The sequence below is a fragment of the Platichthys flesus genome, chromosome 19, assembly GCF_949316205.1.
Source record: "Platichthys flesus chromosome 19, fPlaFle2.1, whole genome shotgun sequence".
Classification (NCBI taxonomy): domain Eukaryota; kingdom Metazoa; phylum Chordata; class Actinopteri; order Pleuronectiformes; family Pleuronectidae; genus Platichthys; species Platichthys flesus.
In genome coordinates, this window is record NC_084963.1 from 19,811,877 (window position 1) to 19,827,888 (window position 16,012).

The 16,012-nt window shown below is 43.2% G+C and overlaps 1 protein-coding gene across 1 annotated transcript in view; it reads right to left on the reverse strand.

Annotated features, from left to right (window-relative positions):
- Nucleotides 1-16,012, reverse strand: part of chd1 (chromodomain helicase DNA binding protein 1) — a 30,906-nt gene that overhangs the window by 5,687 nt on the left and 9,207 nt on the right. Inside the window, exons 15-28 of the mRNA XM_062412415.1 lie at nt 14,753-14,915; nt 11,223-11,375; nt 10,547-10,618; nt 10,305-10,454; nt 7,572-7,720; nt 6,865-6,961; nt 6,681-6,776; nt 6,395-6,571; nt 6,095-6,255; nt 5,968-6,009; nt 5,760-5,893; nt 5,144-5,282; nt 2,305-2,455; nt 1,946-2,068 (exon numbers count right to left, since the gene is read on the reverse strand). Coding sequence (XP_062268399.1) covers nt 1,946-2,068; nt 2,305-2,455; nt 5,144-5,282; nt 5,760-5,893; nt 5,968-6,009; nt 6,095-6,255; nt 6,395-6,571; nt 6,681-6,776; nt 6,865-6,961; nt 7,572-7,720; nt 10,305-10,454; nt 10,547-10,618; nt 11,223-11,375; nt 14,753-14,915 — 1,807 coding nt within the window. The remainder of the gene's footprint in view (nt 1-1,945; nt 2,069-2,304; nt 2,456-5,143; nt 5,283-5,759; nt 5,894-5,967; nt 6,010-6,094; nt 6,256-6,394; nt 6,572-6,680; nt 6,777-6,864; nt 6,962-7,571; nt 7,721-10,304; nt 10,455-10,546; nt 10,619-11,222; nt 11,376-14,752; nt 14,916-16,012) is intronic.

Below are 16,012 nucleotides of genomic sequence, written 5' to 3' on the forward strand. Positions count from 1 at the left end.
GGAGGCACATTTGACATAGTTATGTAAACGATGCAGACCTGCCTCGGTAAGAGCCTTTTATCTAGCTTGCTTTATAAACATATATACCTGTGTGCAGGATTCTAGAATCCATTACAAAAATATGGTTTAAATTTTTTCTAACGAGTTTAAAGCGTAATGTTGCCTGACAAACGTCTTTTTTTTTTTAAATCACAATTATGCAGTCCAAAGAAGACTGTAGACTGTGTTGTTTAATTTATTTTTTGTATCAGCACTTTGCCTTTCCTTGGTTTTAAATGGACAAAAACTAAATTTTTCTTAGTTTTTGTATCAATAGTACCCTAATATGCAGCAAAATTTATTAGAAGACATTTTTGATTGAATTATCGATCTTTAGTGTCTTTAAATTCAGCCATCACATGCCGCGAACAACCTCAAGCTCAATTTAAAAGCTGTTGGCTAAATAAGAGCAATTGAGAATTTGTGTCATTCATAATCCGATTACTCGATTAATCGTTTCAATAATTGACTATCAGAATAGTTGTTAGTTGCAGCCCTAGTCCCGTAGTGGAAGTTTTTCACACTCCCTGAGAGTGACCGTCATCGCAACGACGATGTATGGCGAGAATAAAAGGCGCTTGCAGCCAGCGTTAGTGAGGTGGGAAAAAGGCCAAAGGGAAATCTTGGTTGCCAGCTGTTTTCCCTGGTAGAAGGTGGTGGATTTCGCTGGCTAATCTCACATTTTGAGACCCGATACACTCTGCCAAGTCACCGCTACTTTTCTGATGTGTCCCTTCCTGCCCTGTAGGATGTGGTTGCCGCACACATTCATAGTCTGATAGATGTCAACGTATGCACTATAAGCTTTGTCACGGCATTAGCTTTTTCACGGACAAATGGACCTCAGTCATCAGTCCAGTGAGTATGGTTAGTTAGATGGCTCACTGGCTGGATGATTTCATTATGAAACAGACATTGTTGCATGCACTGTAGTGTTGTGGCTCGCATACAGGAGCCTGTCAGTTCTATAAGAGCCTTATTTATTTTTTTATGAAAGATGCACTTTATATATTTTTTTCAACTTATTGTATTTAATTAGACATTTATCTTCAGAGATGTTGTCAGTACATTTATTTTGAATTGTTATGCTATACATTTTATAAGATGAAGGCCAAAGTGTAGAGAAACCGTCCTTTCTCTCACGCGATACAAGTACATAAGCTATCCTCGACCTTTTTCCTTTTCTTTATTGAACATAATATTACTTGTGTTTTGTCACTTTTCAAGGTTTTCAGTTCTACAATAGCCTTTCATTTTGAAAGGACATTATTTTTATCTCAATTAATATTCTAATATACTAACTTGTCTTATTTGAGAAGTCAAAAATATTTAATTAAAATTCGTTTGCAGTACCAGATTAATTTGTTCTAGTTTTCTGATCTTTACTAAAAAAAATTACACACACTTAGAACTGAGTCAGAACATACTTTTGTTGTGTTAACAATAAAATATTAATTCATCCACACTTGCTTACTATATTTTGCAATTTTTCAGGTGTGCATACACTACAGGATATGAACTTATTTTTAAGAAACATGAAATTATCATCGTTATTGGCAAGAAAAATCCATATCGTGCATCCCTAGTAAAATATGTCTGGGACTAAATGATGTTACTTCATTCAAGTTTTTCAACTTGAATAATTCTTTCATCAACATCCGATGTGATTTTGAGTGTCCCCTAAATAAGTTCCGAGCAGTGTGTTTGTATGTCTTCATGTGTGCCATATGGCTAGTTTAGTTGGAACTCTGTACACTCTTTCCATGTGTATGTTTAAAGATAAGAAGGAAACAGCTGATATAAAATGTGTGTAGGTATACAGAGAATGCTATGTGGCAGCAAACAGAGTACAGTGATGAAAAGAATGATATCCCAGTTAGTGATGCAGAGGCGCTGTAGCACTTACTGTCCCTGCTTGTTTCTGTGCTTCTTTTTTGGCCAGGTCCTTGCTCAGTAACTTGATGAGGTAGTCTGCTCGGGTCTGTAGTTGTTTGGCCTGTGGCTTCTTGTCAGGGTCGTCTGGGAGGAGCTGATCAACAGTAGACAGTTAAGATTGTTGTAAGAGGTTTATGAAAGAGCCCATTTGTAAATGTGTATATATTTTAAAATGTATAAAAGATTTGAGATCCAATATTTGAGTTGGCTGTAGAAAAGCAAAGAAATTTCAATTATAGTCACTTCTCCTGAATGACTCCACACAAACGCATTACACAATGCAGCTTGCACTTTATTCTTTACTGACTTTTGAAAGAAGGGCAAACTCACCTTGTGTGTGAGATTGAGGTCCGGGTCCATCTTGATCATCTCCCAGCTGCCATAGCCATACTCATAAATTCCTATGAGTAGGCTGGAGTCATCTTCCTTCCCCCACTCGATGTCAAAGTGCGCTGCCTTCGAGTGGCATGGAATCATATACCTATTCAAAGTCAGACAATTACAATCCAGACATACAAATACTAGAAGGAAAAAACTCCTGCTTTTCTCCAATATAGATCTTTTTCAGCTCAGAAATATTGTCAGGATGTCTGACGTAAACACACTTGTCATTTGTAGAAAACTATTTCACAGCCTCGATTTCAGAGACGTGAAATCGTGCATATTATCATCTTCCGTTTCTGATATGGAGGTTGGCAAACAACTTTTAGACGCATTACAGCCACCCTCTGAACTGGAATGTGGAACACTTGCATGAATAAGCGTGAATTCAGAAGAAAAATAGACATTGAGGACCGACGTTGTGTACTCTGTTTTGTGGAAAAACAAAAAAAATATTGATGTAGTTCTGGCTGAGAAGGCGTATACACGCAAGCTGGACATTTTTTTTTGTTTGTAGTCAGAACTCTACAAGTACGCAATTCCGGTCAGCTCTCGCTCGCTCTCTACCTCTCTACTGTGGGTTTCTTTCATAGCCGATTTATCGTAAATATGAAACACTTTTCATATTTGTTGATATAAATATGTTCATCTCATCTCATTTTCATCCGCTTATCCGGGGTCGGGTCGCGGGGGGAGCAGCTCAAGCAGGGGGCCCCAGACTTCCCTTTCCCGGGCCACATTGACCAACTCTGACGGGGGGATCCCGAGGCGTTCCCAGGCCAGTGTTGAGATATAATCTCTCCACCTAGTCCTGGGTCTTCCCCGAGGTCTCCTCCCCACTGGACGTGCCTGAAACACCTCCCAAGGAAGGCGCCCAGTGGGCATCCTTACCAGATGCCCGAACCACCTCAGCTGACTCCTTTCTAAGTGAAGGAGCAGCGGCTCTAATCCGAGTTCCTCACGGATGGCTGAGCTTCTCACCCTATCCCTAAGGGAGACGCCAGCCACCCTTCTGAGAAAACTCATCTCGGCCGCTTGTACCCGTGATCTCGTCCTTTCGGTCATCACCCAGCCCTCATGACCATAGGTGAGGATAGGAACGAAGATCGACCGGTAGATCGAGAGCTTTGCCTTGCGGCTCAGCTCTCTTTTCGTTACAACGGTGCGGTAAAGCGAACGCAATACCGTCCCCGCTGCTCCGATTCTCCGGCCAATCTCACGCTCCATAGTACCCTCACTCGCGAACAAGACCCCAAGGTACTTGAACTCCTTCACTTGGGCTAAGGACTCATTTCCTACCCGGAGTAAGCAATCCATCGGTTTCCTGCTAAGAGTCATGGCCTCAGATTTAGAGGTGCTGATCCTCATCCCAGCCGCTTCACACTCGGCCACCAGCCGATCCAGTGAGTGCTGAAGGTCACAGGCCGATGATCCAATGAGGACCACGTCATCTGCAAAAAGCAGTGACGAGATCCTCAGACCACCGAACTGCAACCCCTCCCCACCCCGACTACGCCTCGATATCCTGTCCATGTATATCACAAACAGGATTGGTGACAAGGCGCAGCCCTGGCGGAGACCAGCATCCACTGAGAACGAAACTGACTGGCTGCCGAGGACGCGAACACAGCTCTCGCTTTGGGAGTACAGGGATTGGATGGCCCTGAGGATAGACCCCCTTACCCCATACTCCCGCAGCACCTCCCACAGTTTCTCCCGGGGGACCCGGTCATACGCCTTCTCCAGATCCACAAAACACATGTAGACCGGATGGGCATACTCCCAGGCCCCCTCCAGGATCCTTGCGAGAGTGAAGAGCTGGTCTGTAGTTCCACGTCCGGGGCGAAAACCGCATTGTTCCTCTTCAATCTGAGGTTCGACGATCGGCCGAACCCTCCTTTCCAGCACCTTGGAGTAGACCTTACCAGGGAGGCTGAGAAGTGTGATGCCCCGGTAATTGGCACACACTCTCTGGTCCCCCTTTTTGAACAGGGGAACCACCACCCCAGTTTGCCACTCCTTTGGCACTGTACCCGACTCCCACGCGATGTTGAATAGGCGTGTCAACCATGACAGCCCCTCAACACCCAGAGCCTTTAGCATTTCTGGCCGGATCTCATCAATCCCTGGGGCCTTGCCACTGCGGAGATGTTTGACCACCTCAGTGACCTCCACCAGGGAAATTGACGATGAAACACCATCAACCTCGAGCTCTGCCTCCAACATAGAGGGCGTGTTATTCGGATTCAGGAGTTCCTCAAAGTGTTCCTTCCAACGTCCGACAACCTCCTCAGTTGAGGTCAACAGAGTCCCATCCTTACTGTACACAGCTTGGATGGTTCCCCGTTTCCCCCTCCTGAGGTGCCGGATAGTCTTCCAGAAACACTTTGGTGCCGACCGAAAGTCCTTCTCCATGACCTCTCCGAACTTCTCCCACACCCGCTGCTTAGCCTCCGACACGGCAGCAGCTGCAGCCCTTCGGGCCTGTCGGTACCCTGCAACCGAGTCAGAAGTCCTCCAGGATATCATATCCCGGTTTTTTGTTGATAATTTGTTGATATAAATATGTTTGATATATTTAACGATTTGAGATCGGGGCAGCGCCGACTCAATCAGAGGCACGAACCCCCCCCTGCGCTTAATATAAAATAATCTGCACTGTGTGAACTCCAGTCGGGAAAGCCCCTAAGATTGCCAGAAGGGTAAAATTGTGTCTAAAAATCAGCTCGATTATCCTCCAGTGTGGAGAAGCCTTGACAGAAATCATGTTGTGTATCTGGAGCCTTACTTCTTTCTCTCCTCTGGGTCAGCAGGAATGGCCTTGTGGAGTGGTGCCAGCTCTTCCTCGTGGGAGATAACAAGCTTGGCATTCACCTGGACACCAGAGATCCTGAATGTTGGGCCTTTTACTTTCCCTCTTCTGCCTCCTGATGATCAACAGGAAAAATAAAGTTTCATTAAGTTTCATGCTTTAATGGCTGTAGAATCCTGTATGAAAAACATTTTGAGGGACATGACACTGGACCACTAGTTTGCAAAATGCAATTGCGTAATGTCACCCTCTCTGTGTTCACCTAATTTGAGCTGTGCAAGTTCTGAAAAGACAGGGTCGCTCTCCATGTGGTATATTCTGTACACATCAACCCCAACCGGTATGCTGCTCCAAATGGGAGCCAAGCAAAAATTAATTTTAGGGGCTTCCTATAATAATAACTTGTGGCGACCATTCCCTGTTCCACAAAATATGTTCAGTTTTGCTTTAAGTAATTTAAAGTGTATTATTTTGATCATTAATGATGTGCACTGGTGTTACTGCAGACATGGCTGTTCAGCAGGTGTTGGCAAATATAGCAATGAAATCTTTGAACTTTTGGACTGATGGACTCTCGGATGTGTTGGCCTACCTGAGTTCTTGTCTGGTCCACAGGGATTTTCACGCAGTGTTCTCACACAGCCATTGTGAACAGTCTCTGCCAATCGTTTCAGGTCATGTTCAGACTTATCTACAAGTTCAGCATCACGAGCAATAGCATCCAACCTTAGTGAAGAAGACACATGTTGAGCATACTGTTGTTGATGTTATAAAGAAATAGTAAATCTCATGCTGCTTACCTTTCCAGTGGTCCCCCAAACTTTTTGTAACTCTTAACAAACCTGTAAGCATTTCACAGAGATATTAACAACAACGGTCGGAGTATATAAACAGCAATAGCGAGGAATCCGTTACTATTATAATCACCTCCTGATCTCAGCATCATTGAAACCCTTGATATTTTCTCGCGGGATGGTCCTGGGCCGCCCTCTTTTCTTTGGCCTCTTTCGGTCTGAGGGTGAGTCACTGTCAGACCCAGAGTATCTCCTGTTCCTACTCTGCCGGCCCTCAACAGCGTTAAAGCTTGACTGTTCACGAAAAGGAAAAAGACAAATCACCTTGGGGTTCATTGAGAACCAAAACCTGCAATACCACTTCATGTTTCCTCTCAAAATGAAAAGAATGAATATTGAGTCCTAACTATATTAAGCATGACTGCTTATGTACCTGTTTGGCACAATTCCTCATACGTGGCAGCAAGTAGATTTCTTCCAGCTCCTTCTGTCTCTCCTCTTCCTCCATCCTCCTTCTCTGCATCTCAGGAATAATGTCATCCCAACTCCGGTGACTACGCTCAGAGTCAATGTCCATTTCCTCATCATCCATCATGGTGAAGTTGGCTACCTGCACAGGTCAAGTCCACAAATAACTGTTAATGTTAATTTGCTGAGGAGCAGAGTCCAACGGTTTTGGGTATTGTTTAACCAGATCCTGAAACAAGAAGAATTTTAACCTTGAATTGAGACAGAAGCTCTTCTCCCACTGTTGTGGGTCCAGGGTCATTCTCCCTGGTCTCAGCTCTTTTGAGGATCTCATCAATGTCCATTTCCTACAGAGCAGAACAGGCCGTGACATGACACATTATATTTCAGAAAAGGTGTTTTTATGTACACACAATTGAGTATAAAATTACAGACCATTGGTTCCTGCTCTTCTCCCTCTAGCTCTTTGAAAAGCTCTTCTGCACCAAACTTCAGGATGGCAGAAAGCTCCTCCTTATTGAAAGGTGCTGAACTGTAGGCAATAAAACAAACTCAAGTGAGATAACAATGACGTGTGGCAGCGATTTTTAGGGGAATACAAAGACCATAGATGAAATAGCTTTTTGGGTAAAAAAAGAAAAGAAACCACATTCGCCTTAGCAAGCCTGTCGATACCGAGGTGGACACAAGCAAAATAATTTAAGATGAAAAGGGACATGGACACAAAGGAGGGAAGTTAAAGTTAAAGTGTGTAGAATCTAGACATAAAGTGGTGAAGTTGCATGTTGCAGCTGAATACCCCTCACCTCACCCTCCCCTTCCAAACATGAAAGAACTTGTGGTAACCCTCAGTATTCATAAAAACTCACAGGGTGTTTAGTTTGTCCAGTCTGGGATACTAGAAGAAACATGGCGGCCTCCATAGAGAGGACACCCCCCCCCCCCCCCGATGTCCATATAATGTTTTTAAATATAAAAGGGCCCATTCTAGGGTAAATAAAACAACAATTTGTATAATTTAGATGAAACACACTTGTGAAACATCACTATGATTATTTATATCTGTCAATAGATCCCTTTCACATAAAACGTACACACTGGAATCTTCAATCAAGAAGCAGAATGTGGAATATATTGCTTGCCTGGACGGAGCAGAACCAGTGTGGAGAACGGTTTTCCCTGTAGTATCCATCCTTTGGATGACAAGGTGGTCCAGCACCATTTTCTTCTTCGCTCTCTCAATGATGTCCTCCTCCACTGAGCTTTTAGTCACCAGACGGTAGATGTTCACCTGCCAATCCACAAGCAATCAGTAAAATATACAGTACAAAGTCTGCATCACTAGATCAGCATGTAAACAACTTCTAGTAGTGCTTTTGGAAAAGGTAGATTGATATCTACTGATGACCCGAGTGGTCGAGAACAGGAAGTACATTATGTTATATAATTAAAATCATTTCACTACCTCAACTCCGAGTCATTTTCATAGAAGATTTCTTCAATGGGTACAGTCTGGCTAGGAGATGACTCTAGAGTTGGTGAACTCATAGCAACTTAATACCATCTCTAGTCTCTGGATTTGGTATCCTTTTGAGTGTGAAACAACTGTTAATTTCCTGGTTTTCAGGTCCTGGCTAGCCTGACGTTGTCATACTCATAATTCTAGTCAGAATATGAGTCTGATACCGCTCCATTGGGCTGTGATTATGGGGCGTGTTTCAACCGAACCAGAAAAAAAATCAGAGCAACGTAGTAGTATGTTAAGCGACGCATAGTTGTCAACAGAACTCAAGCGAACTTACGACAGCTATGATACTATGTTTACAAGATTTGATTCATATCACGACATTGTGAGTTATTTACTAAGTCAGACAGTCTTTCTCTTACCATTTGTAAGTTAGATGAACTTCATCCACGACGATAACGCCGGGTTCACACCGGAAGCGGAAGTGACGCTGAAGCGCCGGGCAGCGCTAATAATATCACCTGTTGATCCAGTAGTATCCTGTACTTCTCCACTTCAATTATTAATTTAATGTCATCCATGTTGAAGAACTTTTCCGCTGTTTGCTCGGTTAAATGTCGGATGTCGAGGGTAAATAACGTATTCTCCACTCAAGTCTATGTGGAGCAGTGTTGATTTCGTTGAATAAAAACGATGACGAAATATATTCGTTAACGACCCTTTTTCCATGACGAAGACGAGACAAGACGTAACGAAAACGGATCTTTGAAAATAAAAACTATGACTGAATCTATTTTTAACTTTCGTTGACGAGACTAGACGAGACGAAAATGTTGGTGGTTGACTAAGTCACAATCATTTTTTTAACATCATCGTATCAGGCCGTCATAATGTATCAGGAACGGGCGAGTGAGTCTGTGTGTCTGTGTGTGTCCTCCCAGATAGCGCACCGGTCGCCAGGCTCCGTCCCCCGCCCCGCTCACTCTCTCAGAGACACAAGATCAGAGCTAGTACACGTGAAGAAGCCTCTCAGTGACCGACTGCTTCTTAACTATGGAAACAGTGAAAACACAGAGTTTCTCTGGTCTCAGTTGATCAGAGCCTCAGCTTCTTGATCTAAGCAGAAGCTGCAGTTGGTTTCTACCGAGCTGCAGTTTCTGTGTTCGCCTCCAGTCTGACCTGCTCTCACTTTTTGTTTTCACATTTAAAACTAAATATATATTTTTAAGCTATTAGGCTGCAGCTATATGTTTTTATAGAAAAGGAGTATAATTTGGCTATTAAATTTGACTAAAACTAGACTAAAATGGAATTCGTTTTCGTCGACTAAAACTAGACTAAAATGTAATTTGTTTTAGTCGACTAAAACTAAGAAGGATAAAAATGACTAAATGTGACTAAAACTAAAATGCATTTACGTCAAAAGACTAAGACTAAATCAAAAATAGCTGCCAAAATTAACTCTGATGTGGAGAATACGTAGCCCCCCCCCCCCTCTCTCTCTCTGTTTTAATCTTTATGACTGCTTGTGTGGCTGTAGTGGATGGGCAGAGGGGGACATTTAATAATGTCATTGGTAAAATCAAAACTCCAGGACAACAGAAGGGGAATTCAAAGTATGGGATGCATATTTGATCATTTATATCATATAAAATGTCATCAATATTGTTTAAAATCATTTTTCAGTGCGTTTCCTGGCGCTATATGCTCGCGTCAGGTGCAAAAAATAGACGCGACGCCGAAACGATTGCTGCACGGCGCTAGGCAGCCTTGGCGCAGCGAGGCGCTTCAGCTGCCGGTGTGACCCGCACAAAGGTTTAAGCCAGCTATTATTAAAGGCTTGGCTTGCATTTAGGCGTCGTTTTCCTCTTTCAAAATGATTGCGCTGTCGATGTATTCTGCAACAGACTCAATGTCAGAATCTACACAGCTCAGCTCTCCAGTAGCAGGCATGTTTGTTGAAAACGAATTCAACCCAAGCGCTCTTTGGTGAAGTGGTTGATTACAATTACTGGTGATCATCTGTCCATCATCGTATAAAGCCCGCCCTAACAATTTGATTAGTCCGAACAGCTTCTGTTCGGGCATAGTTTATCCCCAACGGAGCAATGCCAGACCGAACTTCCCGACCTCAAATGTTGTGGGCGGGGCTAAGTTCGTCTGGGATCCAGGCTAGGTCCTGGCTCTACTGGAAACAATTTCAGCTTTCAAAACCACCACAAGTGACGGACTCGCTTCTGTTGAAAATTTGACTTAAAACACTTCCATCTTCCCAACTAAACATTGACATGTAATCTTATTGACTGCCAACTCAATGATGCATATATGTGACAGCTGTGTACCTGTGGTAAAACACATTACAACAAACAAAGAACATGAAATGGAGAGGTGAATGGCACATGCTCCCTACCTGTCTTTTCTGTCCGATTCTGTGGGCTCTGGCCTGGGCCTGCAGATCATTCTGAGGGTTCCAGTCCGAGTCAAATATGACTACTGTGTCAGCTGATGCCAGGTTTATACCCAGACCTCCGGCACGCGTTGATAACAAGAAGCAGAAGTCCTAGGCACACAAGTAGAGGTTGACTATATGGTCCTGGTATATTTAAATGAATAACAAACTACATTTACTGTTAGCTACATCACAGAACTTACCTCTGAGCCCTCAGCATTAAAGTGGTCCAACGCCTGCTTTCTCATCTCTCCTTTGATGGAGCCATCTAATCTCTACAGGAAAAGACAACATTTCAAATTCAGAAATTTATAACAGGCATACAGTAGCAAAATAAAGTATTCAGACCCCTTCACTTTTGCAAAATTTCTGCCATTCATTGAATTGGGTTGAGTGCTACTGACATGGTCTTCCTTCCATTAGGTTCTTGGTCACGCCCTCTTTTTAGCCAAATGGACAATTCTAAGATAGATCTGGTGCTTGAAATGTCTTCCGTTTTTTAATTACTGTAGTTGCTGTGCTCATTGGAGCTTTAAAATCTTACTACTACAATATTACTTAGCAGGCAGGAAAAGGTCTGCAGGAGATCAATAGGTCTCTCTAACTGTTCATGTTACTGCAACAGTTTTCCTCAGGAAAGCAGACCTGCTACATCTGTGTTTCAGGTACACCTAATAGCGTATTGTGTTTGTTCACAGGTCAGTCTATCAGTATTGTTGCTGTCCATGTTCATTACTTAAAGGCCACAGTTTAACTTCCCCTAATGGCTTCATCCAGCTGAAAAATGCTGCAAGCTATATTGGTGTGGTGTTCTGGATAAAGTGCTTAGAGAGGGTATGTACAGTTGGTGATGGTCATGTGAGAACAGTGTATAGCTACCTGAAAGAGGAACTGTCGGCTCCTCAGGTAATCAGCAAGGATATCCAGCATCCGTACCATCTGGGAGAAAATGAGAACTCTGTGGCCTCGCTCCTTCAAACGCACCAGAAGTTTGTCTAACAGAACCAGCTTGCCACTGCTGCGGATAAGATGCTGTTGGAAAAAAAGAATGGCTTACTGTTATTGGTCAAGCCTCCTCAAGTAATGTCAGGAAATACGTAAATATACGCTGAACTGTGTTCATTCAGTTTGCTTCTGGAATTAAGCACATCCACTTAGATGTTCCAAAAGATTATCTGCCAAGACCCCTCAGCAGATAAAAACAAATGTCAACAGGATATCTGCACAAACTTTGATATGAATAGATATTATACTGTTTTCATACTAATACAGTAATACCGTTTCTACAGCAGAATGGATGCAGATGGACCTTACATTACACATTTTGGGGAGTTTAATTAAGGCAAAATGTAATACATATTTAATTGATTCACATTAATACTGATTAAGATTAAGATCCATTTATTCATCCCAAACACATGCACAGACATGCAGAGGCACACTCATGCAGGTAGGGAAATTTAATCTCTACTTTTTACCCATCTGGTGCAGGACACACAGAGCAGTGAGCGACCATGTACGGCGCTCGGGGAGCAGATGTTGGGGGAGTAAGGTGCCTTGCTCAGGGGCACTAGACAAGGTAGGGAGACTCTTGGATTTTTGGACAGATCAATCCAGGTTCGTCTTTTGTTGTCTCTCCGTGGAGTCGAACCAGAGACGAACCAAAGACCTTCTCTGCCCATAGTCCAAGTTACTGCCACTAGACCACCGCCTCGCCTTTGGTCATCAGAACCAAACCAAGTCAAAGACTGGGGAAAAGGAAGTGGCAATGCTGGTCAAATGGCAGGTTCGATAATCATCAACTGGATGTACCCCTGCCTGACATCATTGTGGTAAGCGTGCTGCATCATTTCCTGTTTTCTTGTCGCTGGTGGTGGTCGCTCTCTGAACTAGCTCCTTTGCTAAACACAGCTGTTTCTCTGAATTACTACCGGTAAAAATCACCGCTCTGTAGTTAAACACCCACACATACCAACTCCTAATCTCTGGTGCTTAGTGATTCTGTGTTCTGTTTGAGCTCACCCTCATAGCTATATAGCAGCGATGTCTTCTCTCTCTCCCTCTTGCTCCACTGCTCTCTCTTGCTCCGAGTGTCGAATGTTTACTTACTCCTCTACCTCCCTTAACAGTAGTTGTACATGTAATGAATGTAGTTTTGTTGGTAGCGATGGAGGCGAGGCTTAGCCACTTAGAAGCTCGGCTCTGCAGCTTAGAACCTCCGTTAGCTGTAGTTAGCCGGCCCCCGCTAGCCACCTAGCTTAGGACGTAGCTTAGCCTTAACTAGCAGTCCCTCGGCTTGTCCCATGCAGCAGGGAGCCCAGGGCGGCTGGGTGACAGTCCTGAGGGGGCATAGTGCTAGTCTTAAAAAGCCCAAGATTAAAGAGCCACCAGCTCACGTTTCAAATAGATTCTCTCCACTCAGGGACGCACCCGCTGAGAAACAAACTCTGATTATTGGCGACTCGGTTCTGAGAAACGTCAGGTTAGGGACACCAGCGATCTTAGTCAGCTGTATCCCAGGGTCCAGAGCCGGCAACATCGAATATAAACTGAAGTTGCCGTCTTAAACTAAAGGTAAATACCATAAAAAAAAGGTATTGATGGTTGATCTACTGAGTGGGCCACATGGTTTTCATCGTACTACCATTCAAACCAGTAGCCAGTCAGATTTACCTTGAGCCTCAGTGTACCCCCCAAGTTCGGCATGTATCATTGTATCATTGATTACAAGGCAAAAAAACCCTGATGACGCTAAGACGCATAGGGAACTTATGACACATGACACACAGAGCTTCTCTTTCCAGCTTCTACTTCCTCTTCTTCATCCCTATCACATTGAAGTAAGTCATATCTAGGGCTGCTCAAGTATGGAAAAAATCATAATCACGATTATTTTGGACAATATCAAAATCATGATTATTCAAATGATTATTAATACGTGCCCTTATTCTGAAGTCAATGCTTTATTTTTGATATCACTTCCGGTTCCGGTAAACACCGAGGATGGCTGCGTGTCTTACTTCTCCGTGAAACCATGATATCGGTGCCCGGTTATTTAAACCCTGAATGATGGCAACCCTAACACTCTATGACCGACTGACCGGCGCGGAGAAATGCGGGTCCGGTCTGACCGGTCTGAGCAGCCAGGCGGGAGCATGCGGCACGGCTGCTACATGGTCTGCTGCTGCCCTCCCTGCTCTTCCACTCGCGCTGTTTTTTTCACCGCCGATCACCAAACCCACACAACTCGCCTCCTTCACTTTACAGCTGCTTGAGAGTGAGTGCCAGTCAGCTGGGCCGCTGAATGCTTTGGGGGAAGGACTGAATTGCGCATGCTTGTTTCAACTCGATTATAGTAGTTTGGAGATCGTTTGACCCCATAATCAAAATCACGATTAAATTTTGATTAATCGAGCAGCCCTATTCATATCTCATCTGTACATATTACTGACTGGACCCCTTCCCAGAATCCCTTTGCTTTATCGCCCGCAGATCCGGGCCCGCTGTGGCCACACCATGGATTACGATTTGTGGATCGCGCATCAGAGGTCGCTACGGTGGATCCAGTTTGGCGGATTCTATATCGTGCGGGCTGATCGTAGTGGTAATGGCGGATCCTGTGTCGGGTTGGCATCATATAATGGTGGTGGACCACGACCGAGGCAGCGGCTGATGATGGATCCTAATAAGCTGCAATGGACCATGACTGTGGACTATAGTAGCATGTGATCTAGATGATGGATCATGATCTTGCTGGCTGCTGACCATAGACTATGATTGCATTAGGACTGATGACATATAGTATTGAAGTTATCCTTCAAAATGTTTACCCTCATCAATGCTGCTAAAAACTTTACTCTTGATGTTTTCCTACACGTGGCATCTATTGCACTTCTGTCCGTCCTGGGAGAGGGATCCCTCATATGTGGCTCTCTCTGAGGTTTCTACTTATTTTTACCCTGTTAAAAAGGGTTTTTAGTAGTTTTTCCTAACTCTTGCTGAGGTTAAAGGACAGAGGATGTCACAGCTCTGTCCTTAGCCCTATGAGACGAATTGTGATTTGTGAATATGGGCTATACAAATTAAATTTGATTGATTGATTGATTGATGGGTTTCATCCATTGAACCTCATTAGATTATGCGTTTGTTTATCTAACCAAATTGATTCAGTGTCTCCTTTGCTTAAAAATCTTCCATCATTGTCTTCATATGAACATCACATTCAAAGTTTTGAAACTGAGTCTGATTTTCACACATATCCCTCTAAACGTGATGCTGCTAATATTTTTTAGGATCACAAAACCAGATTTTTATGTAGAAGATGAGTCACATTTCTTTTTGAAAGGCAAAACTTGTTAGCAGTAATAGAAACCCTGTCGTTAAAAGATATTAACACAAAATAAACAGACCTGCAAGGCTTCAGCTCTATTGAGGAACTCGTTGTCCTCTGGAGGCTTGATCAGGTAACAGTGGTTACAACACTTCTTGAGCTCCATCATGATGTTTAGGAATCCTGATGTGCTGCCTTTGGTACCTTTACTCAGAGCCTTGTAGTTCCTAGTCAGGATCCATCTGATCACAAACAGAAAACATCCGGGCAAAAATGTAATATACACATACACAAACAGAGGTATATATATATTAGGGCTGAGCAATACGGAAAAAAATACTATCTCGATATCTTTTTAGCTATTTAAATAAAATCAGTGCCACTGTTGCGTTATGATCTGCTGGAAGAATTTATGTCTGCAGGAATGTGTGTGTGCTAGTCTCTGCCCCTCTTTCCACTCAAACTTATAATCCCATGTATTTAGTTATTAATCGATTACCACTTTAACCCTGATGTCCTGACTGTGCGCGTCACGTTACATCTCGTGTCGTGCAGCAAGTTCGCTCCTTCACTGGTATGGGAGAGGAGCTAATTGTCATTATTTCATAATCAACTTATATCAACTAATTTGGATGGAAAAGAGTTGAGTTTGTAGGGCTCTTGTAATGATAGAATAGTTGGGGTTGTGTTCAAACATCATCCCTGCTTCAAAAACTCAGGATACTCAATGTAACTAACCCAACATGTGTTATTGTTTATATCGCCAGAAGTGTCTCTGTTATTTTATTGTAAAATGCCTTTATTTTTAAATGGTTCCGGTAAAGTCACGGACTTCCTGTGAAGACGGAAACTTCTCGAGGGAAAAGGTTTATGTTTTTCCAAAGAAGCGCAAGTTCTCATGGTGTCCACAGTTGTTTTAAGGTGTTTTCAGTTGTATTTAGGTGTTTACGGAGATATAAGGACGGCTCAAATAAACGACCAGAACATCAGTTTAGTCTTTACAATCTTTCAGTGGGATCTGTTACACTCAATTACTCCAATCAAACCTGCAGTGGTGCAATAAGGCTTAATCTGCTTCGACTTGGGTTTTCCTGGTTCACAATTTATCTTGTCACCAGCAACACAAACGTGCCACGTAGCCCGCATCAATGTCTTATACTATAATATATTTATTTTAAAATATAATATATATATTTTAAGACATATATATTATATACTTAAGGCCGGCGCATGCGTCTGCGTTTTCAGAGACATGCAAGAAGGGGCTAGCAAGCACGCGTTGCCAAATTTTTGTAACTACACAACAAAGCTACGCAAGCTTCACGCAGCCCGCAAGGCT